General features: G+C 42.7%; 1 protein-coding gene across 31 annotated transcripts in view; it reads left to right on the forward strand.

Moving 5' to 3' along the window:
* PHF21A (PHD finger protein 21A) overlaps positions 1-26,569 on the forward strand; it is a 221,043-nt gene that overhangs the window by 23,930 nt on the left and 170,544 nt on the right. For 21 of the 31 annotated variants that reach the window (XM_070071174.2, XM_070071251.2, XM_070071243.2 and 18 more), the window contains 3 exons: positions 8,091-8,128; positions 9,459-9,570; positions 18,042-18,184. In XM_070071174.2, coding sequence (XP_069927275.1) covers positions 18,131-18,184 — 54 coding nt within the window. In that variant the 5' untranslated portion in view covers positions 8,091-8,128; positions 9,459-9,570; positions 18,042-18,130. Of the gene's footprint in view, positions 1-8,090; positions 8,129-9,443; positions 9,571-15,580; positions 15,659-18,041; positions 18,185-26,569 lie in introns of those variants that run through there. The other 10 variants (XM_070071233.2, XM_070071257.2, XM_089327364.1 and 7 more) reach the window with 4 other exon arrangements.

Below are 26,569 nucleotides of genomic sequence, written 5' to 3' on the forward strand. Positions count from 1 at the left end.
GTGGAAGCATGTGAAGAAGAATTTTTGTGCTTTATAACATGATGAAGCCAGATTTCTTCTCTCCATTTATTTCTACCACTCCTCAATAAAAATTGTTTAATTTTAATGGTCTTTGTGTATATTGTAAAAGAATTTAATAAAAATTATTTTTAAAATTTTATTTAAAAATTTGTTTATTTAAAAGAGATCTCTCATCCACTGGCTCATTCTCCAAATGCTTGCCATATCCAGGGCTAGGCCAGGCCAAAGCCAAGAGCCCAGAATTTAAGCCAGGTCTCCCACATGGGTGGCAGGGCCCAGCTGCTTGAGCCCTCACTGCTGCCTGTCCAGGGAGTGTGTTAGCAGGAGGCTGGAATTGGAGCTGCTGCTTGAAGCCAGGCACTCCCGTGCAGGATGTGCTGCTTCGGTTGCTGTGCCAAAAGCCCTCTCCCAAGTTACTTTTTAAAACCTATAAGCCTCCTACAGCCACTCTCTGGCCTGTCTTCTCTTTGTTTAATGTGGCTGAATTTTTCAAGTTAATAGGCACTGATTTAGAGCCTAGACATTGTAGTCTCTGGTCAAGTGTTAGATACTCAACTGTTCACTGCTGATCTCTGTGAACTGTGGATTTTTATTATTTTCATTTATTTATGTAAGTCTAATGGAAAGATTCCTGGGTTGAGAGCTATAAATCTGGATTTTAGGCTGAGCTTTGTCTCATTATCTTTATAGATTTTAGATAGTCAGCTAGACTTTTTGGGCTTCTGTTCCCCTGTGAAATGTAGGTATGGATCTGGTATTCTGAGGGGTTCATTCTCATTTTAATGTATTTGAGAGCTTGCTTTCCTAGGTACTGAAGGAAACAATACTGTAAGGCAGGCAGTGGTTTTTAATCCTGGCTGCCCATCACAATTTTCTAAGGGAACTTAAAAATACAGATACCTGACTCCAAATGAAACATAATGAATTCAAAATCTATAAGGGAAAGTCCTATGAAGCTTTATTTTTAAAGTTTTTTTTTTTTTTTTTAAAGATTTATTTATTAGAAAGGCAAGTGATAGAAATCTTCCATCTGCTGGTTTACTCCCCAAATGGATGCAATGTCTGGTGCTGGGCCAGGCCAAAGCCAGAAGCCTGAGGTTTTGTCTGGGTCTCCCACATGGGAGGCAGGGCCACGTACTTGGGCTATCCTCCATTGCCTTCCCAGGCACATTAATAAGGAGCTGGACTGGAAGCAAAGCAGCCAGGACTCAAACTCCTTTCCAACACGGGACAGTAGCATTGCAAGTGGCAGCTCCGCTCACTGCGCTACAGTACTAGAACTACTTGTATGAGGCATCTACTCTGTGTGTGTGTATATGTAAATCTAGTTAGGGAGATAAGTCTTACAGGTTACATTGTGAGACAGTGATCAAATTCTAAAGTGAGGGCTAGCGCCGCTGCTCAATAGGCTAATCCTCCACCTTGCGGCGCCGGCACCCCGGGTTCTAGTCCCGGTCAGGGCGCCGGATTCTTTCCTGGTTGCCCCTCTTCCAGGCCAGCTCTCTGCTGTGGCCAGGGAGTGCAGTGGAGGATGGCCCAAGTGCTTGGGCCCTGCACCCCATGGGAGACCAGGAAAAGCACCTGGCTCCTGCCATCGGATCAGTGCGGTGTGCCGGCCGCGGCGGCCATTGGAGGGTGAACCAACGGCAAAAGGAAGACCTTTCTCTCTGTCTCTCTCTCTCACTGTCCACTCTGCCTGTCCAAAAAAAAAAAAAAAAATTCTAAAGTGAATGACAAAGATGATAAACACTCCAGGAGCTTTTTTTTTTTTTTTAAGATTCATTTATTTATTTGAAAGGTATAGTTACAGAGAGGGAGGGAAGGAGAGAGAGAAGGAGAGGGGGAGAGAGAGACATTTCATCCGCTAGTTCACTCCCCACGTGGCTGCAATGAAGCTGGGCCGATCTGAAGCCAGGAGCCAGGAGCTTCCTCTGGGCCTTCTAAGTGGGCACAGGAGCTCAAGCACTTGGACCATCCTCCGCTGCTTTCCCAGGCACATTAACCGGTGCCCCACATGGGATGCCAGTGCTGTAGGCTGGGACTTTAACCTGCTGAGCCATATGGAGAATTGACAAAAGTCTTTTTTGAAATGCTGATGTCTGGATGAGATTTGGATAGTGAGAAAGAAGGTCAAAGGGTATTCTTGGTATAAGAAAGGGAATCAGTAAAAGTTCAGGGAGAGCACTAATTCTGATAGAAGTTTTAGTCTTTATTTTTCTCCTACTCCTACTTTCTCTACTGCTGTAGGTTTCCTCAGCATTTTGGAGGAGTGAACCGTGAAGATATTTGGAGAAGAGAGTGTTCCAGCCAGGAAGAAAAGCAAGTAGAAGAGATCCAAGCAGGGAACTTAGAGTGTGTGACATACAGAAAAGAGGCCAGGGTTGGTGGAGCAGATTGAACAAGGAATGGGGCTGGGCGAGTTGATGGTAGCCAAGGCCAAATCACTGGGTACCCTGTGGGCCATTGTGAGATCCCTTGAATTTCATGGAAAGCCATTGGAGGATTTTGAACAAAGAAGTACTAACATCTGGCTTGGGTTTTGAAAGATCACTCTGCTGCTGAGAGAGTAGACCACAGCAGGCTGGAGTAGAAGCTGGAAGGCCAGTTAGGAGGCTGTTGCAGTGACCTAGGGAAAAATAAGAGTGACTTGGACCAAGGAGGTGTCAGTGTAGTTGAGGATGTGGTGAGAGTAGATAGATGTTGAAGGTGGTGTTGGATTGGGTGGCGGTGTGGGAAATAGAGGTCATGGTGATGGTAAGGTTTTTCTTCTGAAGGGATGGAGTTGCCATTTATTGAGCTGCAAATGACTCAGGAAGAGTTCTGGGGATAGGTAGTCAGGAGTTTAGTTTTGGACTTGCTGAGCTTGAGATATGTATTGGACAGTTGTTGAGTGGGTAGTTGGTATAGGAAGTTTGGAATTCAGGGGAAGGGTCTGGGATGGAGATAAACATTTGGTAATCGTCAGTGTGTAAATCCTTACGTAGCCATGAGACTGGATGAGATCACCTATGAAGAAGAGCTCCAAGAAATGAGCCCTGGGACCTTTCAAAATGTTGAGATCTTGGAGATGAGGAAGAGCTTGGAAAGAAATGGGAGTGGAGTGGCAGAAATATTAGGAGAAAAATCAAATCAGGGTAGTGTATTGGGGGTCGACAGAAAAAAGTTTTCAAGAGACAAGGGAGGGGTCAGCTGGGTATTAAGACTGATGGAACAAGGATGTGAGGAATTAGCAACAAGGAGGCCAGGGGTGATCTGGGCAAGAATGGAGGGAGCAGAACCCCTGAGGGGGTGGGTTCAATAGAGAATGAGAGGAGAGGAATTAGAGACAAGGAGTGTGGTTAACTCTTTCAAGGAGTTTTGCTGTATATACAGGAGCATTGATATGGGATTCTAACTAGAGCAAAACAGGGAGTCAAGGCCACGGTGTTTTGTTTTGCCTTTTTTTTTTTTTTTTTCTTTTTAAAAAAGATTTACTTATTCATTCGAAGGGCAGAGTTACAGAGCAGCAGAAGCAGAGAGAGGTCTTCCGTCTGCTGGTTCACTCCCCAAATGGCCTCAACGGCTAGAGCTGGGCCGATCCGAAGCCAGGAACCAGGAGCTTCTTCTGGGTCTCCCACGTGATTGCAGGGGCCCACGCACTTGGGCCATCTTCCACTGCTTTTCCTGGCCACAGCAGAGAGCTGGATTGGAAGCAGAGCAGCTGGGTCTCTAACTGGTGCCCATATGGGATGCTAGCACTGCAGGTGGCAGCTTCACCTGCTATGCCACAGTGCCAGCCCTTTTTTAAAAAAAATTTATTTAAAGATTTATTTATTTGAAAGAGTTACAGAGAGAGGTAGAGATAGAGATCTTCCATCTGCTGCTTCACTGCCCAAATGGCCATAATGGCCAGGGCTAGGCCAGGCCAAAGCCAGGAGCCAGGAGCTTCCCCTGGGTCCCCCATGTGGGTGCAGGGACTCAAGGACCTATGACATCCTCCGTTGCTTTCCCAGGTGCACCAGTAGGGAGCTGTATCAGAAGTGGAGCAGCCAGTATCAGAAATGGTGTCCTTATGGGGTGGTGGTGCCGCAGGTGGCAGCTTAACCCACTATGCCACAACACCAGCCCCAGTTTTGCTTTTTTAAGACAGAAGTAGTGGGCTGGCACTGTGGCATGGCCTTTAAAGCTGCTGCCTCTGATGCTGATATCCCATGTGGGCGATGGTTTGAGTCCCAGCTGCTCCACTTCTGATCCAGCTCTCTGCTAATGGCCTGAGAAAGGCAGAATATGGCCCAAGTGTTTGGGCCCCTGCACCCACATTGGAGACCTGGAAGAAACTCTTGGCTTTGGTTTGGCTTAGTCCTGTCCATTGTGGACATCTGGGGAGTGGACAAGCAGATGGAAGATATTTCTGCTTCTGTCTCTCCTTCCCTCTGTGTAACTGCCTTTCAAAAAAAATTTTTTTTTTTTCAAAAAAAGAAGGAACAAAATGATCCAGTAATAATGAAGAAGACATTGATACTTCCTGAGAGTACACAGAGAATTGCTAGATGGATGACCCTGAGAGGGTAAAAGGGATGCAGACAAGACGGGTGATGGTTGTGATGTTGAGGCCTAAAGGACTGATTCCTTACGTGGAAGTTAGGAAGGGCAGATGAAAACCAGTAAAACTTATCATATAGAAACCTTCGTTACTGGACTGCTGTCAGCTTGGTGTAGTACGGAAGAGGAGAGATAGAATCTTCTGGGTAAGGTGACATTTTAAACTGTCTTTGAATGACAATTATCTGTGCTATTCTAGTCCCTTATCAAAATTTATGATTGAGCACAGGCTATAAACGTGATAGTTGAAATTTGTAGTAGGGTGAATTAAATTTTAGCCGAATCTAAAACATGATCTTGTGTTAAACTTTTTCTCTGCAAAACTTTATTGTTTAATATAGATTCTTTATATGCAAAGGTCTTAGGTGTTTTACAACAGGAACTTAGGTAGTTATTGACCATCTTTTATTTACTTAAAATATTTTGAATTTTACAACCATATCAGAAATCTGAATGGTTTGATTCTTTACCAGCTCTGATTAAAGCAACTGCCTGTGAGGTGAATAATTGTAGTTTGCCAGAAATTGTGTGACATTATGTTAGCAAGATAATACCATCTCTTTTGAAAACCAACCCGCTTTAATTTATTCTAACTTATGTGTTTTGAAAGTATTTTTCAGTAACAAATCTGTATTGAAAAAATTAAGCAAATATGGTTAAAATTTTGAGCTGCCTTGGTTATAAATGTGAAATGTATACGAAAAACAAAATAAGTGGGCTTTCAATCAGTTTAACATGAGGAAATCATGCTTGCGTTAAATACTTTCTGCATTTGAGTAGTATAAAAAGTAAAATTTGATATATAATTCTGCTGCTCAGCCTCATTAAATTATAGGAATAAAATATTCACTTTTCTTTATCAATTTCCAGTGCTAGTCAGTAATCCCTTCAGAAGAAGCCCACTGGCAGCTCTGATGCACAGTTTCAGAATCACTTTTCTAAAAAAGATTTACTCTTTTTGGGTGTCAACCTCTGTGCAAACTGTGGCTGTGCTCAAACGTACAAATTTTAGCATCTGGTGTCCTCGGGTTGGCCACTTTGTGAAGCACCCTCATGGAGGTCCCCTGGACTTAAAGGATTCTAGGTTTTCAAATCTGCCCTAGATAGCTTATTTGAATGCGTTTTTGTTTTAAACTTTATACACAGATTTTTGAAAACATATTTCTCCAATGTTTCTGTAGTTTATGTACTCTTCTAAAAGAAGAGTACTGGGTACTGACACTGGGTAAGACAAAGTGAAGGCTGGCAGAGGAATCTCAGGGTCTGCAAGCTGTCCTCTGAGGTCTCTGCCTACTGGCCTGGTGACCTTTGAGGGAGTCATTTAACTTCTTGGGATTCGGGTTCCTGTGTGGTTTCTGCAGTCCTTACAGGCAGTTTTAAGAGCAGTTCCAAGAGGTCATGTTTTCATGATCTCTTGGTAAAATTCTTTCAATCTAAGATTGACTCTGCTACTGATTTTTGGAGGAAATGCCCTGGGATATGGTATGCATACCCAGTGCTGCCTTTTTTGATGAATATGACTTAATAGGAGTTCATGTGATTTTATTTTCTCATATGCCTTAAAAGTAGAAGGTAAAAATCCCAGTTCCATCCTGATCACTTTGTTTCAAACTATTTTATAGGTTCTGGATATAAGCATTTGTTTTTACATATATATACATATATATATATGTATATATTAATTGTCATCTCAGATTTTGTGGCTTGCTTTTCCACATTCTCAGTGGTATTTTTTTTTTTAGGATGAAGAAAAGGTCTTAATTATAGTTTAATTTATCAGTTGTTTTCCTTTTACTGTATTTTAAACGGGCAGTATTTTAATTCCTAATCAACAGTTTGGATAAAAACAGTTTTAGAAAATTATTCATTTAAGGAATAATGCTGTGGGAGATCAATGCTTAAGAAATTATCCCTAGATAACAAAAAAAAGGTAGTAGGGAAGATAAACCTGTAACAGAGAGTTTACATGTCTGTCCAGTCCAGTCAGTGCATTGGTTTAACACTCACTGAACATTTACTGTGTGCCTGGTCCTGTTTTGCGGGTCTTTTGAGTTGGTGCAGGGTCCTGTAGGTATCTGTAGTCTTAAGAATCCACTTTTGACCTAACTGCATTGCACATTTTCTCATGATTTTTCTTTTGGTTTGAGGTCATTCTAATCTAGGTGATTAGAATTATCATTTAGGTGGGCTTGAGAATTTTAAAAGGGACTCCTGCTAAAGAGGCAGGATAGAACAGCAAATTGAATTTCTTTTAGCTGTATGAATTGGGGACCTTTTAAATAATGTTACTGTATGTGTGGCCTGACTGTCCATGATTAAACAAAGATTATAATCGGAGTGACATAAAGATCTGTTGTATCCCCTAAAGAGATGAGACCCTATGGGAGTAACATCCTATAGTGTTTACAGCATGAGAGGAAAGAGCCATGGCACGTGGAGTTTAAGTAATTTCATATGAAATGTTAGGGGCAAATTAATTTTTTTCTCAAGATTTTATTTATTTGAGAGGTAGAGTTACAGACAGTGAGAGGAAGAGACAAAGGTCTTCCTTTTGTTGGTTCACTCCCCAAATGGCCACAACTGCTGGAGCTCCGCTGATCCGAAGCCAGGAGCCAGGAGTTTCCTCCAGGTCTCCCACGTGGGTGCAGAGGCCCAAGCACTTGGGCCATCTTCTACTGCTTTCCCAGGTGATAGCAAAGAGCTGGATTGGAAGAGGAGCAGCTGGGACTAGAACTGGCACCCATATGGAATGCTGGCACTGCAGGCGGAGGATTAACCTACTGCGCCAGAGCGCTGGCCCCTGATTAATTTTTATTTTCTAATATTGTATGAGGGTATCAAAACCTTGATTTTCTTTGTGGGTTTATCACTGGTCAGAAATGTGGCATAGGAAAAGAATCACTCTTGTCTGTGTGATTTACAGTTTAAAGTGGTGAGACACATGTCAGAAAGTGAATGAAGAATCTAATTAAAATTCTGACTGTACATTGTTTATTTACGTGTATAGTTGTATTTCATATATTATATCGTGCTCTGAATTTTAAAGACTAATGTAAGGCAAATCTATTTCAAGATTACTTGAAAGAAGGTCTTTTAAGTGGCCCAAACTAAAGACTGATGAGGTTTTGATTTGTTAATATAGAACAAGAAATAGTGAAGGTCATTGTTGCGGAGGAGGGTGTACTTGTATGTTATTGAGATGAGTTGCATTTGTTTTCTTTCTGTGTCTTAAGAAAGGGAAACTTTTCCTTGTCTTGAAAACCCATGGTAAAGAGGAGAGTTAATGAGCTTGAGTTCTTTCTTTGCTGTAAAAACTACTACCTGTTTCTTCCCTTCCTCCCCCTCCCTTTGGGTTTTAAAATTTTGGAGACTTGTATATGTTGCTTTCCGCTAAAGTCAGGTAGAAATTTTTAAGTCGCCAACTTTTGATGCCATCTCCTAAACCTGTATTTGTAGTCTAATTTCATTTCCCCCTTCTTCTGTTACAGGGGGATAGAGAGCTGGAGAGCCACTTTCCCCAAAATTGGTAAGTGTCTTTACTAGGCAGGCATAGAGTGCCTAATGCTGGATAATAATTCAAATATTTAGTGCTTTTTTTTTTTCCTTTTGCGAAAAAGCTTTCTTGCAGAAATGAGGCCTTGATGTTTACACTGAAGTGAAAGTGAATTTTTGTCTAGTTTCACCTAGCCATATCAAATGCATTTGTTTCTCTAATAATACTGCTAGGCTTGCATGTTCCTCATTTGATAACCTGTTAAAATATGAAGGTACCCCTTGCCAAAAATGTTCTTAATGCAGTGGTTAGGGTTGAGAATTCAAAAGTCAGGAAATTCAAAAGTGAAGATTCCCATTGTGTTTTATATTACTTAGTATGCTGTTAAATATGATGGCCTTAGTGTATGTGTGAAATTGCTAGGATAATAACTATGGGGACTTTGAATTTGAAATTTGGGATTCAGAAGCAGTTATATTCTTAATATTGGATTGGCTTCATGTCTGACACTGTTTTTAGCGTGTGATGTTCTATATAATTCTTACAGAGGAAAAACTAAGAGAGAGAGACGTGACGTATGAGGGCATATATACAAATACAGTTTTTCCCAGTATTTCATAGATTTTTAACAGCTTATAAATCATCACACTTAATCATTTCTTTGAATGTCTAATTCAAGATCACAGATTGCACAAGGCAGTCTAGTGATTAAGCATCAAATAAATATTAACTTTATTTGGGGAGTGTATGTTATGAAAAAAAAGCAAAACAAGATAGCTGGAATAGGGCAGTCCCTTACTGCAAGGGTGCTACTGTTTTTTTAATCCTCTCTCTCAAATAGTAATTAACTTAGTGGGTGGGTTAGATACAGTAGATATTTTGTTAAGACTTCTTTTTGGTCATTTATGGGCCTTGAGGTATGTCTCATATGTTTTAGGGATTGGGCTCTGAGCAGGAAAGGGGGCACTTGAACCAGTTAACCTTGCCTTTTAGTACCTTTTCATTCTACTTGTCTTTCCCTCATGGAACCTTTAAAATAAATAATGAGAATCCTGTAACCTCTGCTTTGAGATGCAATAGAGGCACAGAGACTTAGAGAAGGGAACTTAAGGACCTTCCCTTCCAGCCTTCTACCCTTGTGGCATATCTCCAGCATCCCTGACAGATTGTGATTCAGGCACACACTGGATACTATATTAAAAAAATATACTCCTGGTTTTCTGTAATGTGTTCTGAGGAACTGTAGTTCCACAGAAACTGAATAAATTTTATCGAGGTGGGGGTGGGGGGTGGGAAGGTGTTCTGTGGTCAAATAATTTGGGAAATGCTGCATTAAAAAGTTAAACAGGTTTCTTTACTGCAGGACTTCTCAGAACCTTTAATATGCTAATGTGCATTGTGAATCTCCGAGAGGGGGATATGATATGCAGCACTCTTGAATACTTCTAATGACAGGGAGCCCACTACCTCATAAGGTAACCCATTCCTTTTTTGTACAGCTCTAACGCTTAGTTTTTCTTTATACTTAGTTTTTCTTTATATTGATCTGAACCTATCTTCCATAATTTCTACTTTCATTAAGTATTTATGGGTTATGTTGAGACTACCACCCTCTTATGTTATTCTTTGTGTGGTATATAATTTTAAGATCTGAGCAGGCTTGTGTGGACAGCTAGCTCCCTCCCTCCCTCCCTCCCTTCCCTCCTTCCTTCCTCCCTCCCTCCCTCCCTCCCTCCCTCCCTCCCTTCCTCCCTTCCTCCCTTCCTCCCTTCCTCCTTCCCTCCTTCCTTCCTCCCTCCCTCCCTTCCTCTTTCCTCCTTCCTCCTTCCTTCCTCCCTCCCTCCCTCCTTCCTCCCTCCCTTCCTTCCTTCCTTCCTTCCTTCCCTCCTTCCTTCCTTCCTTCCGTCCATCCGTCAGTCCGTCCGTCCATCCTTTTCAAATAGCATTCTGGTAAATATGGCAGCCAATTCTAAAATCTTAACCTCATCGTCGTTATGCTTTTATACACTGCTCTCTAACTTATTTCATTTTGAATTTTTGTGAATTCAAGTTTTTGTCAGTGCTCCTGTTATTTTGTATGGTTGAGATGATTTCAGTAGACATGCTTCAGTTCTGTAAGGAAAGATGGGAGACCCAAGAATGTGAGTGTGCAGCCAGGCTGGGCCACAGGAAGTGGGCAGCTGCAGGTGGACGCTGGGACAGGCTGGCAGGCAGAGTGCAGGGCACTGCTGCGGACCTGAGGAGCTGGCAGCACGGAAGGGAAAGCCATGCCATAGGAGCCCTCAGGTGCAGGGGCTGTGACCGTCAGCTATCCCTGTGTTGTAAAATGAGGACCTGTTCCCCTCCTGCCCCCCCAAAACATAATAATTAGGAACTATCATTTAATAGGAAACAGTTAACTATTGAATTTAATAGTTTGGAAGCAACTGACTAAGGTGATTTTTGTCTGTGGCTGCCCGCAGATAACCTTGCTGGATTCTAAGGGCGGCCTCTGACATCAGGGTTACCAGACTTCCTGTGCCAGTAGCAATTGCTGTTGACCAGGGTGTGTAGGGGTCCCCAAGGAACTACCACCATGAAAATAGATTAAAACATGTTGACAATTTTTTGCTAAATGATAAGAAAGCAAATGTTTTAAATTCTTTTCTCACTTTTTTATTGATTCGTGTTAATAAATATTAATGCTTTCAGTAAATACTATTAAAAGACCTTTAGTTTTAGCACCCATGATACTTTTTAGCACTAATAATTGAGTTAATAAAGATATTATCTCCCAGCCTATTATACATATACTAAGAAATGAGTGTTTTGCACAAATTAAAACTTGATATTTGAATATTAGGTGCCTAGGATATGAAGTTAGGATACATAGAGCTGTCAAGACTTTCTACTGTTTCCCATTTTAAAAAATTAAGCCTACTTGAAACACTATGTCTGAGAATATAGATAAAAAGCAGAGGAATTTTACACCAAACAAATACCTGGTACAGAGAACACAAAATGACCCTGGTTAGGGACTCCTGGGGGCATACTGTGTCATGACTTACTGTTAGTTAAAATAACTGTTGATGGGGAAGTCCAGTTTTGATTGAACAAAGATTTATGTCAATTCAGTAACAGGGGAAAATATTTCTTAGTGGTAAAACCAGAGTTCTGGCTTTCCTGCAAGTTGCTGGGGTCATAACCAAGTATCTAGAGGTCATGTACCTCTAAGCAGAACTCTTCTCAGAAAATCAGACTCTTCATGGAGAATTCAAGAATTGAAATGCCTACAATCTTCCACAAGTATGCTATGTCAAGTTTTATAAAAACGGTTGTGAGTATGAAGAAAAGAATTCAGTGTGTTGAGGATAGCAGGAAGCTTCATAGTTTTCAAAGGGCTTTTCATTTAAGTTTACCTTGCATAATAATCTTACCAAGTAGGGGATTTTGTTCCCATTTTTCTGGTTTACAAGCAAACGTACCCTTAGTATGAGAGTAGTTAGTCACACAGTGAGTAAGTAGGATTTGTTCTTTTTGTTTTTGTTTTTTGGGATGATGAATATTTTTTCTAGATATCACAGCTACCTTCTACAGTGAGATTTGATTTTGTGTCTGTTTGGTTTGTTGGAGGGTTTATTTGTTCATGTATTTGGTTTATGTTTTGTTTTTGTTGTTTGAGGATGAGAGGCCAGTAGGCATCTGGGTAGGGTGACATCTCCAGCTTCGCAGATTGCAGACACTGGTATTTACATGGGTACCCACCCCTGCTCATGGTAGTATGTGGAGCTGCAGAGTGGTGAAGGGCATTGTGTCTGCATAGAATATGTCTATTACTGTCTTGGGAGTGTTTGTATTCACCTTGCAGCAACTGATTTGTTATTTATTATTTCTTAGAATTGGCCAAAAATAATAAGTCATCATTTATAAATTTAGCAAATAATGCTTTCTTTTGATACTATAAACTACCCCCGACTAGTGTTCAGATTATGGGTGCATGAATTGTCTAAGATCCCAAAGTGTTTTTAAAAGGACTCAACATGTGTTTGTCTTGTTTTTGAAAACTATAAATGTATTATAATATACATTTGTTCCTTTAGGCGGAGACCAGTCTCCTAAAGTTGATACACAGGAAGAGACCTTTCTAAGGAAGGATTTCAGATGAATTTTCTAAGCCTTCATAAGTTTTTCTGTAATCACTACCTTTTTTAACCCTTCAGTTTTATTTTGAAATAAAATGAGTAATTAGCGTTTAGAGTCCCTGCCAAATAAAACTTCATGCCTTACTGTGTCTCTAATAAGCAGACAATGACCTGATGGAGGACGTAAAAGCTGTCAGCTCCTCATTAACTTGAATTGCAGGCTTATTATCGTGCAGGCCACTCTTGGATATTTAGAATCTCCAGGTTAAACTCTACTTTTCCTTTTTCTTGTAAGCTTTTTTGTGGGATCAGTATAAAAATCTTATGATGCTTTATCTGTCATTTCCCAGTATGTTTTTCCTTGTTTAAAAAGTACATATTTTCCATGGAAAATTAGAAACTATCAGTACCCCGAAAAGAAGAAAATAATTAACTCTTGGAACCTACCACTCAGAAAACATCAGCAAATTCCAACATGCCATCTTACACAAATCCTGGGTCGTTCAGAGTATTACTGCTTTTACAGGTCTTCATCAGTTTGATAGACAAAATTCATCTTTTTAACATCTACATTTGTGTGTTGAAAATGGAAGTTTTCCATGTGTGTTGGTTATTGTTATTTTCTTTTCTATGAATTGCTTTTCACAGATTTGTGTTATTAGTTTGTGAGAGCTCTACTTGTATGAACTATATTAATACTTTGTTTTGTACATTTGTATGTTCTTCATGTTTTTAACTTCTCCTTTGTTTCCAGAGTTTATTGAGTTGAGCTCTGCTGTCACAGGTACTACTAGTAGGCTAAAATAAGGCCTTTCTGGTTTTGGAAATAGCCCTTCAATTTCAAGGTGATTCTTGATTTGACAAAAATTTTAAGGAATCACCTTTGGACACATTTTCTGATAGAAACTTGCAGGAATTAAAGCTAAGTACTGTTTACAAGAACAACTGTAATGCACAACTCAACATTTGAGTAAAGAAGTTATTTTAGAATTTAAAATTAAAGTGCCTCTGTAGTTTTAACATCTGCTATTGCTATACATGTAATATTGTTTGATGACAACAAAAATCTTGGTCCGAGTCTGTAATGTTTCTTATATTTACGTGTTTATTATAATTTAAAGCAGTTTTTAAAAGATCATTAACTAGAGTACCCAGATTTGTTCATCAAAAATGTCTCCTTAGGGCCGGCACCGTGGCTCACTTGGTTAATCCTCCGCCTGCAGTGCCCGCATCCCAAATGGGTGCGGGGTTCTAGTCCTGGTTGCTCTTCTTCCGGTCTAGCTCCCTGCTGTAGCCCGGGAGGGCAGTGGAGGATGGCCCAAGTTCTTGGCCCTCTGCACCCACATGGGAGACCAGGAGGAAGCACCTGGCTCCTGGCTTTGGATTGTCACAGTGCACCGGCCGTAGCAGCCATCTGGGGAGTGAACCAACGGAAGGAAGACCTTTTTCCTCTGTCTCTCTCTCTCTCACTAACTCTATCTGTCAAATAAAAAAAAAAAAGTCTCCTTTTCCAAATTATCTCCCCTAAGTATACTGCCTTTATGTAATTATTTGATTAGCAGTATCTTTGTAAAGTAAACCACAAATGTAAGTTAGGAGGAATTTTTCACTTTTAGAATTTGTTCCCTTTTGGGTTAACATATTTGATTTTATATAACATAGCATGTAAGCCCTAGGGGAGAGGTTAACTATGGATGTCTTAAGGCTAGTAATATTAAACAAATATAATAAAAGCCATTATTCATAAGGATACAAGAATGCTTCAGAAAGTTCCTGGAAAATGCATATTATTAAAAAACTGTGTGGATTTCAACTTTTTTTGCATCAAAATAAACTTAGTTTTAAATTTCATTTCTCCAAGAACTTTTTAAAGTGCACTCACATGTTCTGCAGTTGGTTATTCTGTTATAACTCTGTTAAAACAGTTTTCAAAGGACTTGTAGAAAACTTATTCAGTAATGGCTATGCAAGGTGAAGATGATGGTTCTCGTGCTGGTTTAAGGAGCAGCAGTTCTGGGTTTCCGATCGTTGTGAAAGCTGTACAGCTGCTCTAGCTACAGGTTTTATAGGGGCAAAGAAGAAAAGATATTTGAAGAAAAGTTTAAATTTATTTAGGCAAAGACAGACTTTTGCTTTGGCAGAGTTCCTAAAATCATGTCTTAAACCACACTCAAGAAAAATAGAGGAAAAAAGTTAAAGGATAAATTAGCCATTGAGTTAATTTAAATTGCAATAGTGCTGAGCAGAGGGGATAGGAGAGTTAGGATGGGTGTCACATTCAGGTTCCTGAATCTAGACCTCTGATTGTATCTCCATAGGCAGTTCCCTGTGCAGTCAAAAGAGGCATGCTGGGCCGGTGCCATGGCTCACTAGGCTAATCCTCCACCTGCGGCGCCGGCACCCCGGGTTCTAGTCCCAGAAGGGGTGCCAGATTCTGTCCCGGTTGCTCTTCTTCCAGTCCAGCTCTCTGCTGTGGCCCAGGAGGGCAGTGGAGGATGGCCCATGTACTTGGGCCCTGCACCTGCATGGGAGACCAGGAGGAAGCACCTGGCTTCTTCCTGGCTTTGGATTGGCCCAGCGCTGGCCATAGTGGCCATTTGGGGGGTGAACCAATGGAAGGAAGACCTTTCTTTCTGTCTCTCTCTCTTACTGTCTAACTCTGCCTGTCCAAAAAAAAAAAAAAAAAGAGGCACGTTGGCAGGTTTGAAAGAAAGATGATGTTCCATTGCCAGACCACATCGTACGTTACGCATGACAGATATATTTTTAATATCCCTGTCGTAACTTTGTGCATAGCACAGTTAAATTGCATTGCATTTATCTGTGTTAAGTGTTCATTTGTTAAATTTTAGTAAATTATACCAGAATTTCCTTGTTTTGAGTTTCTTTATTTTTTTATTTTTTGACAGGCAGAGTTAGACAGTGAGAGAGAAACAGAGAAAAAAGGTCTTCCTTCCATTGGTCCACCCCTCAAATAGCTGCTATGGCCGGCGTGCTGCGCCGATCCGAAGCCAGGAGCCAGGTGCTTCTCCTGGTCTCCCACACGGGTGCAGGACCCAAGGACTTGGGCCATCTCCACTGCACCCCTGGGCCACAGCAGAGAGCTGGACTGGAAGAGGAGCAATCGGGACAGAATCCAGCACCCCGACCGGGACTAGAACCCGGGGTGCCGGCACTGCAGGTGGAGGATTAGCCTAGTGAGCCACGGCACCGGTCGAGTTTCTTTATTTTGTGAATAGAATAAGAGCCCATCTGAATGAAAGTACTCACATATGCTTTAACTCATGGGAGACCCTGAACTCTCCAGTCCACTCTGTGCGACTAAAAAGATGTATGACTGTGTTATGTGTCTTTCTAAGGACAGCGTATGCTGGGTGTTGCAGTCTCCCTGACCAGCCCCTCACCTCTGGCAGAACTGAGCTTGATTTGCTCACTGGCCTCAGTATGTGGTATATAACTCAGGGAGAGCACGTAGTGGGTCAGCATGTGGTATATAACTCAGGAGAGCACGTAGTGGGTCAGTATGTGGTATATAACTCAGGAGAGCACGTAGTGGGTCAGTATGTGGTATATAACTCAGGGAGAGCACGTAGTGGGTCAGTATGTGGTATATAACTCAGGGAGAGCACGTAGTGGGTCAGCATGTGGTATATAACTCAGGAGAGCACGTAGTGGGTCAGCATGTGGTATATAACTCAGGAGAGCACGTAGTGGGTCAGCATGTGGTATATAACTCGGGGCAGAGCACACAGTGGGTCAGTATGTGGTATATAACTCGGGGCAGAGCACGTAGTGGGTCAGTATGTGGTATATAACTCAGGAGAGCACGTAGTGGGTCAGCATGTGGTATATAACTCAGGAGAGCATGTAGTGGGTCAGCATGTGGTATATAACTCAGGAGAGCACGTAGTGGGTCAGCATGTGGTATATAACTCAGGAGAGCACGTAGTGGGTCAGCATGTGGTATATAACTCAGGAGAGCACGTAGTGGGTCAGCATGTGGTATATAACTCGGGGCAGAGCACACAGTGGGTCAGTATGTGGTATATAACTCGGGGCAGAGCACGTAGTGGGTCAGTATGTGGTATATAACTCAGGAGAGCACGTAGTGGGTCAGCATGTGGTATATAACTCAGGAGAGCATGTAGTGGGTCAGCATGTGGTATATAACTCAGGAGAGCACGTAGTAGGTCAGCATGTGGTATATAACTCAGGAGAGCACGTAGTGGGTCAGCATGTGGTATATAACTCAGGAGAGCACGTAGTGGGTCAGTATGTGGTATATAACTCAGGAGAGCACGTAGTGGGTCAGTATGTGGTATATAACTCAGGAGAGCTCGTAGTGGGTCAGTATGTGGTATATAACTCAGGAGAGCACGTAGTGGGTCAGTATGTGGTATATAACTCAGGAGAGCATGTAGTGGGTCAGCATGTGGTATATAACTCAGGAGAGCATGTAGTGGGTCAGTATGTGGTATATAACTCAGGGAGAGCACGTAGTGGGTCTGTATGTGGTATATAACTCAGGAGAGCACGTAGTAGGTCAGTATGTGGTATATAACTCAGGAGAGCACGTAGTGGGTCAGCATGTGGTATATAACTCAGGAGAGCACACAGTAGGTCAGTATGTGGTATATAACTCAGGAGAGCACACAGTGGGTCAGTATGTGGTATATAACTCAGGAGAGCACGTAGTGGGTCAGTATGTGGTATATAACTCAGGAGAGCACGTAGTGGGTCAGCATGTGGTATATAACTCAGGAGAGCACGTAGTGGGTCAGCATGTGGTATATAACTCGGGGCAGAGCACACAGTGGGTCAGTATGTGGTATATAACTCAGGAGAGCATGTAGTGGGTCAGTATGTGGTATATAACTCAGGGAGAGCACGTAGTGGGTCAGCATGTGGTATATAACTCAGGAGAGCACGTAGTGGGTCAGTATGTGGTATATAACTCAGGGAGAGCACGTAGTGGGTCTGTATGTGGTATATAACTCAGGAGAGCACGTAGTGGGTCAGCATGTGGTATATAACTCAGGAGAGCACGTAGTGGGTCTGTATGTGGTATATAACTCAGGAGAGCACGTAGTGGGTCAGTATGTGGTATATAACTCAGGGCAGAGCACACAGTGGGTCAGCATGTGGTATATAACTCAGGAGAGCACGTAGTGGGTCAGCATGTGGTATATAACTCGGGGCAGAGCACACAGTGGGTCAGTATGTGGTATATAACTCGGGGCAGAGCACGTAGTGGGTCAGTATGTGGTATATAACTCAGGAGAGCACGTAGTGGGTCAGCATGTGGTATATAACTCAGGAGAGCACCTAGTGGGTCAGCATGTGGTATATAACTCAGGGAGAGCACGTAGTGGGTCAGTATGTGATATATAACTCAGGAGAGCACGTAGTGGGTCTGTATGTGGTATATAACTCAGGAGAGCACGTAGTGGGTCAGTATGTGGTATATAACTCGGGGCAGAGCATGTAGTGGGTCAGCATGTGGTATATAACGCTGGACAGTGCGCATAGTGGGTCAGTATGTCGTATATAACTCAGGGAGAGCACAGTCGGGTGCTTAGATGTTTACCTAACCCAATATAACCCTTACGTTGTTCTTTTCATTTCTAAGATATTTGAAGTATTCTGTAGAGGAATACACAAAGGATAAAACTCAGAAAATTTTGGTACCAAATTGTTTTGGGAAAAAAAAATGTGGGAATTTTTTGCTTTGTGTTAGAGAATCAATTTTTTTATTAAAATTTTATGTAACATATATTTTCTGTATTTCTAATGTAATGACTTGAAACACATTATGATTTCTACAGCTGCAGTGAGAAGAGGAGTTTGTTACTTTAAACAGAGGCTGAAGAACCTATAAATTAGCAGGCCTAATAGAAAGTGGAGAAGGTAGAGGATGGAGTTGCAGACTCTACAGGAGGCTCTTAAAGTGGAAATTCAGGTTCACCAGGTAAGTTGTGATTGGTTCTCCCACATCTTGTTACTAAGTAATGGCTACGGTTAGTCAACAGGCCCATCTCTGGTTTTCAGCATAGTTTTAATTGTCTGTAAGACAGTTATACGAAAGTCATGTCATTTGCCTTTTGATACTAGTTTTAAGAACTTTGATAAATACTCCTGACTTCCATTCCAGAAAAAAACTGAAAAATTTTTTTTCATATCCCAAAAGTATTGAAAAAAAACTTGTTTTGATTAGTCCAGCTGGAGGCCTTGGAGAGCCACGTGTGTTAAGGAAAGGGGCGTGTTTAAGTCAGCTGTTACGTGCACTGAGGTTTGTGCTCTTAGGTGACTCACCCGCCTTAATTCCAATCTTTAGTGAAGAAAGTCTGATCGACTTCATAGATGTTTAAATTTCAAACTTCACAGTTTTTACAATTTGCCTCAAGTACCTAGACCAATAACCTCTTAAGTATATAGCTATAAAACATATAAATAAAATATATTATAAATATAATCTCTAGTTTCTATAATATTAATAAATATATATTAATATAGCAATATATAAAAATAAATTTAACCATAATCAAAACACTGCCCTAACTCAATTGTTAACATTTATTATGTTAAATAATATATTAAATAATATCATAACATTTATTATGTTAAATAATATTTTAGATCTGGTTTTTAGATATTAGCTGGACATTAGGCACAGGGCCTGCTATTCATACATATAAAGTACTTAGTACTCAAAAGTGATAAATAATGATAAGTTGACTAGTTTTGAATCAGTTGTCAGTGTGGGAGTGGAGAGAAGGGAACTGTTGCTTTAAAGTTTTACTTTTGTTTTTGAGATATACTGAGGCAGGGGAGAGTTAGTGTCAGGGCTGGGTTGGCTGGTGCCAGGAACCAGGAATACAATCTAGATCTCCCACATGGATGGAAGGAACCTAGTTACTTGAGTTATTACCATTGCAGGTGGGTAGGACTCAGGAGCCAGAACTAAGTACTTCAGTATGGGATGCGGGTGTCTTAAGTGTTAGGCTTGGGGCTGGCGCTGTGGCACAGTAGGTTAATCCTCCACCTGTGGCACCGGCATCCCATGTGGGCACCGGTTCTAGTCCTGGCTGCTCCTCTTCCAGTCCAGCTCTCTGCTAAGGCCTGGGAAAGCAGTAGAAGATGGCCCAAGTGCTTGGGCCCCTGCACCCATGTGGGAGACCTGGAGGAAGCTTCTGGCTCCTGGCTTTGGATCAGCTTGGCTCTGGCCAATGTGGCCATCTGGGGAGTCAATCAGCGGATGGAAGACCTTTCCCTCTGTCCCTTCCACTCACTGTCTATAACTCTACCTCTCAAATAAGTAAATAAAATCTTAAAAAAATATTAATGCTAGGCTAAACACCTGCTCTGGGAACTACTTTTAAAGGTGTTTATTAGGGACTGGCACTGTGACTCAATATGTTAAGCCTCCATCTGCTGTGCTGGCATCCCATGTGGGCACTGGTTTGTGTCCCAGCTGCTCCTCTTCTGATCCAGCTCTCTGCTCATGCACCTGGGATAGCAGTAGAAGATGGCCCAAGTCCTTGGGCCCCTGCACCTGTGTGGGAGACCCGGAAGAAGCTCCTGGCTCCTGGCTTCATATTGGCTCAGCTCTGCCATTGCAGAATTGAGAAGTGAACCAGTGGATGGAAGACCTTTCTGTCTCTCTCCCTCTCTGTCTGTAACACTACCTCTCAAATAAATAAACACGGGGTTTTTTTGGAAGGTGTTAAGGCTTTTGGTACAGTGGGGAAGTTGCAGCTTGGGATGTCCTGATCTCAGAGTTCCTGAGTTGAAGTCCCTGTTCTGCTCTGGTCCAGCTTCCTGCTGATGCACACCCTGGAAGGCAGCGGGTGACGGATCAGGTAACTGGGTCCCTGCCACTCACATGGGAGCCCGGTTTGAGTTCTCTCTCCTTTTCAAATAAAATGAAAAGTAAATTATAACTAAAGGTGGTTGTTCTTGGGTCTAGTTTGCCTTGTTTTATCTGAATAGTCTAATGTAAAATTCATTTCTACAGTTAATGGGCAAATATCTTGGATTTTGATAACTACTAGATTTACACATTGTCCAAAATCAGTGTAGATAAAAACTTACAGGAAAGCCTCAAAGACACTTACATATTTTAAAAACTATTATCTTATTTATTTGATAGGCAGAGAGAGAGAGAAAGAGAAAGGCATCTCCTATCCAACAGTTTATTACCTAGATGGTTGGAATAGCCAGGGCTGCTCCAGGCCAAAGCTGAACTCAGTCTGGGTTTCCATGTAGGTGGCAGAGACCCCTGTACTTGTGCCATCAACTGCTGGCTCCCAGGGGTGCACGTTAGCAGAAAGCTGGGATCAGAAGTAGAGCTGGGGGCCGGCGCCGTGGCTCAATAGGGTAATCCTCTACCTGTGGCACTGGCACCCTGGGTTCTAGTCCCAGTCGGGGTGCCAGATTCTGTCCCGGTTGCTCCTCTTCCAGTCCAGCTGTCTGCTGTGGCCCGAGAGTGCAGTGGAGGATGGCCCAAGTCTTTGGACCCTGCACCCGTATGGGAGACCAGGAGAAGCACCTGGCTCCTGGCTTCGGATAAGCGCGGTGTGCCGGCTGCAGTGCGCCAGCCACAGCGGCCATTGTGGGGTGAACCAACGGAAAAGGAAGACCTTTCTCTCTGTCTCTCTCACTGTCCACTCTGCCTGTCAAAAAAAAAAAAAGTGGAGCTGGGTCTCAAACCCAGGTGCTCTGATATGGAGCAGGGGTGTCCTAGGCAGTGTCCTTTTTTTTTTTTTTTGGACAGGCAGAGTTAGACAGAGAGAGAAAGGTCTTCCTTCCGTTGGTTCACCCCCAAAATGGCCGCTATGGCTGGCGCTGCGCCAATCCAAAGCCAGGAGCCAGGTGCTTCTCCTGGTCTCCCATGCGGGTGCAGGGCCCAAGCACTTGGGCCATCCTCCACTGCCCTCCTGGGCCACAGCAGAGAGCTGGACTGGAAGAGGAGCAACAGGGACAGAATCTGGTGCCTAAACTGGTACTAGAACCCGGGGTGCCGGCGCCACAGGCAGAGGATTAGCCTAGTGAGCCGCGGCGCCGGCCTAGGTAATGTCTTAATCACTGTGCATGCCCACATGCCTGCTAAGTTTGTTTTCAAGAAATTTGCCTTTTTTTTTTTTTTGACAGGCAGAGTGGACAGTGAGAGAGAGAGACAGAGAGAAAGGTCTTCCCCAATGGCCGCTGTGGCCAGTGCGCTGTGGCCGGCGCACTGCGCTGATCCAAAGCCAGGAGCCAGGTGCTTCTCCTGGTCTCCCATGCGGGTGCAGGGCCCAAGGACTTGGGCCATCCTCCACTGCCCTCCCGGGCCACAGCAGAGATCTGGCCTGGAAGAGGAGCAACTGGGACAGAATCTGGCGCCCAAATCGGGACTAGACTCCGGGGTGCTGGCGCTGCAGGCGGAGGATAAGAAATTTACTTCTAATACTATTTTTCCATTAACTTTTTTTTCAATTTGGGAAGCAGAGATCAGAGACCACGAGCTCTCATTTACTGATTCACCCCCTAAAAATCCACAGCAGCCATTGGTGGAACATGGCTGAAAGGAGGAGGCTTTGTACATCCAGGTCTCAGCTGTGTGGGTGGCAAGAATGCAGTCGCTTGAGTCATCAACACTGGCTCCCTGTCTGCATTAACAGGAGGCCAGAGTCAGGAGCTGAGGCCAGCAGTGAACCCAGGCACTGTGGTAAAGGAGATAGCCATCTTAACCTCTAGGTTATATAATTTTTACATTAAATTTTCTGTATTTTCAGAAATCCCTGCTGTTGCTTTGGATCTTGTTAACTTATGTTCAGCAGCAGAGTTTGGTGGAAAGGTGGGCTTATTTTAGTGTCTAATAATTTATACATATCAGATTTTATTTGGCCTGTCTTCTGATTCTAATTGAAAAGAATAAATTTGTTCATGGGACTGGCGCTGAGGTGCAGTGGGTTAACGCCCTGGCCTGAAGCACCAGCATCCCATATGGGCGCCGGTTCTAGTCTTGGCTGCTCCTCCCTTCCAGTCCAGCTCTCTGCTATGGCCTGGGAAAGCAGAAGATGGCCTGAGTCCGTTAGCCCCTATACCCATATGGGAGACCAGAAGAAGCTCCTGGCTCTTGGCTTCGGATCAGTGCAGCTCCGGCCGTTGCAGCTGATTGGGGAGTGAACCAGCGGATGGAAGACCTCTCTCTCTGTCTCTACCTCTCTCTGTAACTCTGTCTTTCAAATAAATAAAGTAAATCTTGGGCCACCTTCTACTGCTTTCCCAGGCCATAGCAGAGAGCTCGATGGGAAGAGGAGCAGCTGGGACTAGAACCGGCGCCCATATGGGATGCCAGTGCTTCAGGCCAGGGCTTTAACTCGCTGTGTCACAGTGCTGCCCCCCCCCCCCCAAAAAATTTGTTCACAAAAAGAATCCATGGAGCTGGCATTGTGGGATAGCAGTAAACCTTCCCCCTATAGTGCTGGCATCCCATATGGATGCTGGTTCCTGTCCCAGCTCCTCTACTTTCTTTCCTTTTCCTTTTCCTTTTCCTTTTCCTTTTCCTTTTCCTTTTCCTTCCTTCCTTCCTTCCTTCCTTCCTTTCTTTCTTTCTTTCTTTCTTGATTTATTTATTTATTTATTTATTTATTTATTTTATTTATTTGAGAGAGTTACAGAGAGAGGTAGAGACAGAGAGGATTACCATCCACTGGTTCATTCCCCAGATGACTGCAACGGCCAGAGCTGAGCCGATCCACAGCCAGGAGCCAGGAGCTTCTCCTATGCAGGTGCAGGAGCCCAAGGACTTGGGCCATCTTCTGCTTTCCCAGGCCATAGCAGAGAGCTGGATTGGAAGTGAAGCAGCCGGGACTTGAACCAGTGCCCATATGGGATGCCGGCGCTGAAGGCCATGGCTTTAACCCACTGCGCCACAGCACCATCCCCCGGCTGTTCCACTTTTGATCCAGCTCCCTGCTAATGGCTTGGGCAAAACAGTGGAAGGTAGCCCAAGTGCTTGTGCCCCTGCTACCCATATGGAGACCTAGAAGAAGCTCCTGGCTTTGGCCTGGCCCAGTCCCAGCCATTGTGGCCATCTGGGAAGTGAATCAGGATGGAAGACCTCTCTGTCTATAACTCTGACTTTCAAACAAATAAAGAAATCTTAAAAGAAAGGAAGGAGGGGGGAGGGAGGGAGGGGGAGAGAGAGAGAGAGAGAGAGAAAGAGAAAGAGAGAGGGAGGGAGGAAGGGAGGAGGGAGGGAGGAAGGAAGAAAGGAAGGAGGGAAGGAAGAATGAATCCTGTCAGGCTAGGTGTTAGGCCTAATGCTTAAGACATCGCATCCCATATCTAGAGTCCCCAGGTTTGTGTCTTGGTTCCAGTTCTAATTCCAGCTTCTTACTAATGTGGACAGTGAGGGGAACAGGTGATGGATCAAGTACTTGGGTCTCTATTACCCATGTCGGAGGCCTTGATTGAGTTCCTGGCTCCCAGCTTCAACCTGGCCCAGACCTGGCCATTGCAGGATCTGGGAGTGAACCAGTGAATGAGAATTCTCTCTGGCTTACTTTCTCTGTGATCTGCCTGCCCCTCAAATAAATAAAATAAATAAAGTTTAAAAAAAATCTAATATACTGAGATGAGAAGTTTAAATATAATTTTCAAAAAGAGCAATCTTGTCTTTTTCCTGGATGAAAATATTTTAGTGTAGAGGTGTGTCGAACACTGGTTTGGTTGAATGGCAAGTAATAGAAGTTAAACTCATGAGTTTTTCAAAGTTGATATTATCATAGAATGGATTTTGGGAGTGCAGTAATCACTCTGAAATTTCAGTCAAAAAAATTTTATGATATTATTTGTGACTTAAGGAGTTTTTCCTCTTCTCAAGAAGTATTGGCATGGTAATGTTAAATATTGAAAGAATATTTCTTATCAAAAAATACTGAGATGGTAGTCATTTGGTGTAGTGGTTAAGACAGCACTGGGGATACCCACATACCATATTGGAGCACCTGGGTTCTAGTCTCAGCTCCACTTCTGAATCCAGCTTCCTGTTCATGCACACCCTGGGAGGCAGCAGGAGATGACTGAAGTACTTGTTCCTTGTCATTCATGTAAAAGGACGTAAATTGAGTTCTGGGCTTGTGTTTTTTTTTTTTTTTTTTAAGATTTATTTATTTATTTATTTGACAGAGTTACAGACAGTGAGAGAGAGAGACAGAGACAGAGAAAAAGGTCTTCCTTCTGTTGGTTCACTCTCCAAATGGCCGCAATGGTCGGATCTGCGCTGATCTGAAGCCAGGAACCAGGTGCTTCTTCCTGGTCTCCCATGTGGGTGCAGGGCCCAAGCACTTGGGCTATCCTCCACTGTACTCCCAGGCCACAGCAGAGAGCTGGACTGGAAGAGGAGCAACCAGGCCTAGAACCCAGCGCCCATATGGGATGCCGGTGCGCAGGTGGAGGATTAACCTAGTATGTCACGGCGCCGCCCTGGGCTCCTGCTTTTGACCTGACCCATCCCTGGCCATGTAGTCATTTGGCAAATGAAGCAGCAGATGGATGATCTTTCTCTGTCTTTGTCTCTTTCTCTCTCTCTCTTTTATATTTATTTATTTGAAAGAGTTACACAGAGAGAGAAGGAGAGGCAGAGAAATCTTCAATCCACTGGTTCACTTCCCAATCAGCTGCAATAGCCAGAGCTGCACTGATCTGAAGCCAGGAGCCAGGAGCCAGGAGCTTCTTCTAGGTCTCCTGCTTGGGTGCAGGGGCCCAAGGACTTGGGCCATCTTCTACTGCTTTCCCAGGCCATAGCAGAGAGCTGGATTGGAAGTGGAGCAGCTAGAACACGAACTGGCACCCATATGGGATGCTGGCACTGCAGGCCAGCGGCTCCACCTGCTACACCACAGCGCCGGCCCCTCTCTCTTTCAAAGTAAAAGAAAGTTAGCATTCTACTTTTATTTCCTCCTCACAAGAAATGAGCAAGTCCCAAAAAGCCTTTCTTGAAAAACTCATGACCTAAATTGAACTTAATTACTAAATTAAATGAAGTTCTTAGGTATTATTTTGTTTCATATTTTGAATTCAAGTATGTTAGTTTTATAAACATTATAATTATGAAAAAATTTATTCTGTTTTAGCAGCTAATTAAAATTTTTAAATTATATTTGTTGACTGAGAAGGGAAGGAATATTCTTTCTAAAATTCTTTTTTAACATTATCTTAATATTCAGATTAACTGCCAATCTATTTTCCTGTATAGTAGCTATTTTTCAGTCATAAAATTAATAACTTTCATATTCATCCTTAATCACTACACATTTTGTTTTTATAATAATAAACCTTTATTTGTCAATTAACATTTTAACATACATAGCATAACTATATCTCCATTTACATCTGAAATAATTTCTTACTTTTGAAAAGAAAATACTAAATCCAAATGACATGCATTGTTCATAAAATTGCTATTGGATATGAGGTAACCTACACCATCATTCATCATGACAAGTTCAAGGATGCCAGAAGTGATATCTACATAGGTGCTTTGGTTATTAGGCTGAGGCCAAAGCCAGAACATACATTTAACTAGAATTAGGGCAAAAGGCAACCTTTAGTGCCTTTACAGTAGGAAATGAAATTAGGGTTGAAATTGAGCTTGCTGGATCAACTATATGTTATGAAACTACCTGGTAAGGCTGTGGTGGAAGTTTGTTTTCGTTTATGTTTTCTTTATGAATGGGGAGGTGGTTAATAAAGTAACAATATATACATAGTTGATATTCATTAATATTAGCCTGTGGTGAACATCTCACCTTTTTGGGGAGAATGAGCTTTTTTTCTGCCTTTCTTTGCTCTTCTGTGAATGTGGTGAAGTTGTATTTGAACCTTTGGAGGATTCACTCCGTGTGGATACAGAAAGATATGAAGCAGAGGTTAGCCAGCTTTTTCTGTAAAGGGCCGAATACTAAAATATTTTAGACTTTGCAGGTGAGATGTCGTCTCTCACAACCACTCGGTTTTGCTGATATACAGACAGAATAGACAATATATAAATGCATGACTGTGACTGTGTTCCATACAGATTTATTTACAAAAACAAGTGGTGAGCCGGATCAGGCTTATTGGGCTGCTGTTTGCTTACCCTTGGCGTAAAGTATATCTTCATGGAAAGTTGCTGCATTCTTGCAGTAGACAGGAACCTCACTTTGATAACTCAATGTCACCATGAAATCACCAGGGGTTTGGGTAGTCTAGGAAGTTGCCCAGCTTGTCCAGTCCCGATTGACTAAGATAGAGTTTAACTGCTGGCAGATAGAAAAGTTGGCTTATTTATCTCCTCCAAAGGTGGAGACTCAGGGTGAGGTGGTTA

Source organism: Oryctolagus cuniculus, chromosome 1, assembly GCF_051225735.1.
Source record: "Oryctolagus cuniculus isolate XC-2025 breed Fujian yellow rabbit chromosome 1, ASM5122573v1, whole genome shotgun sequence".
In the NCBI taxonomy this organism is placed as follows: domain Eukaryota; kingdom Metazoa; phylum Chordata; class Mammalia; order Lagomorpha; family Leporidae; genus Oryctolagus; species Oryctolagus cuniculus.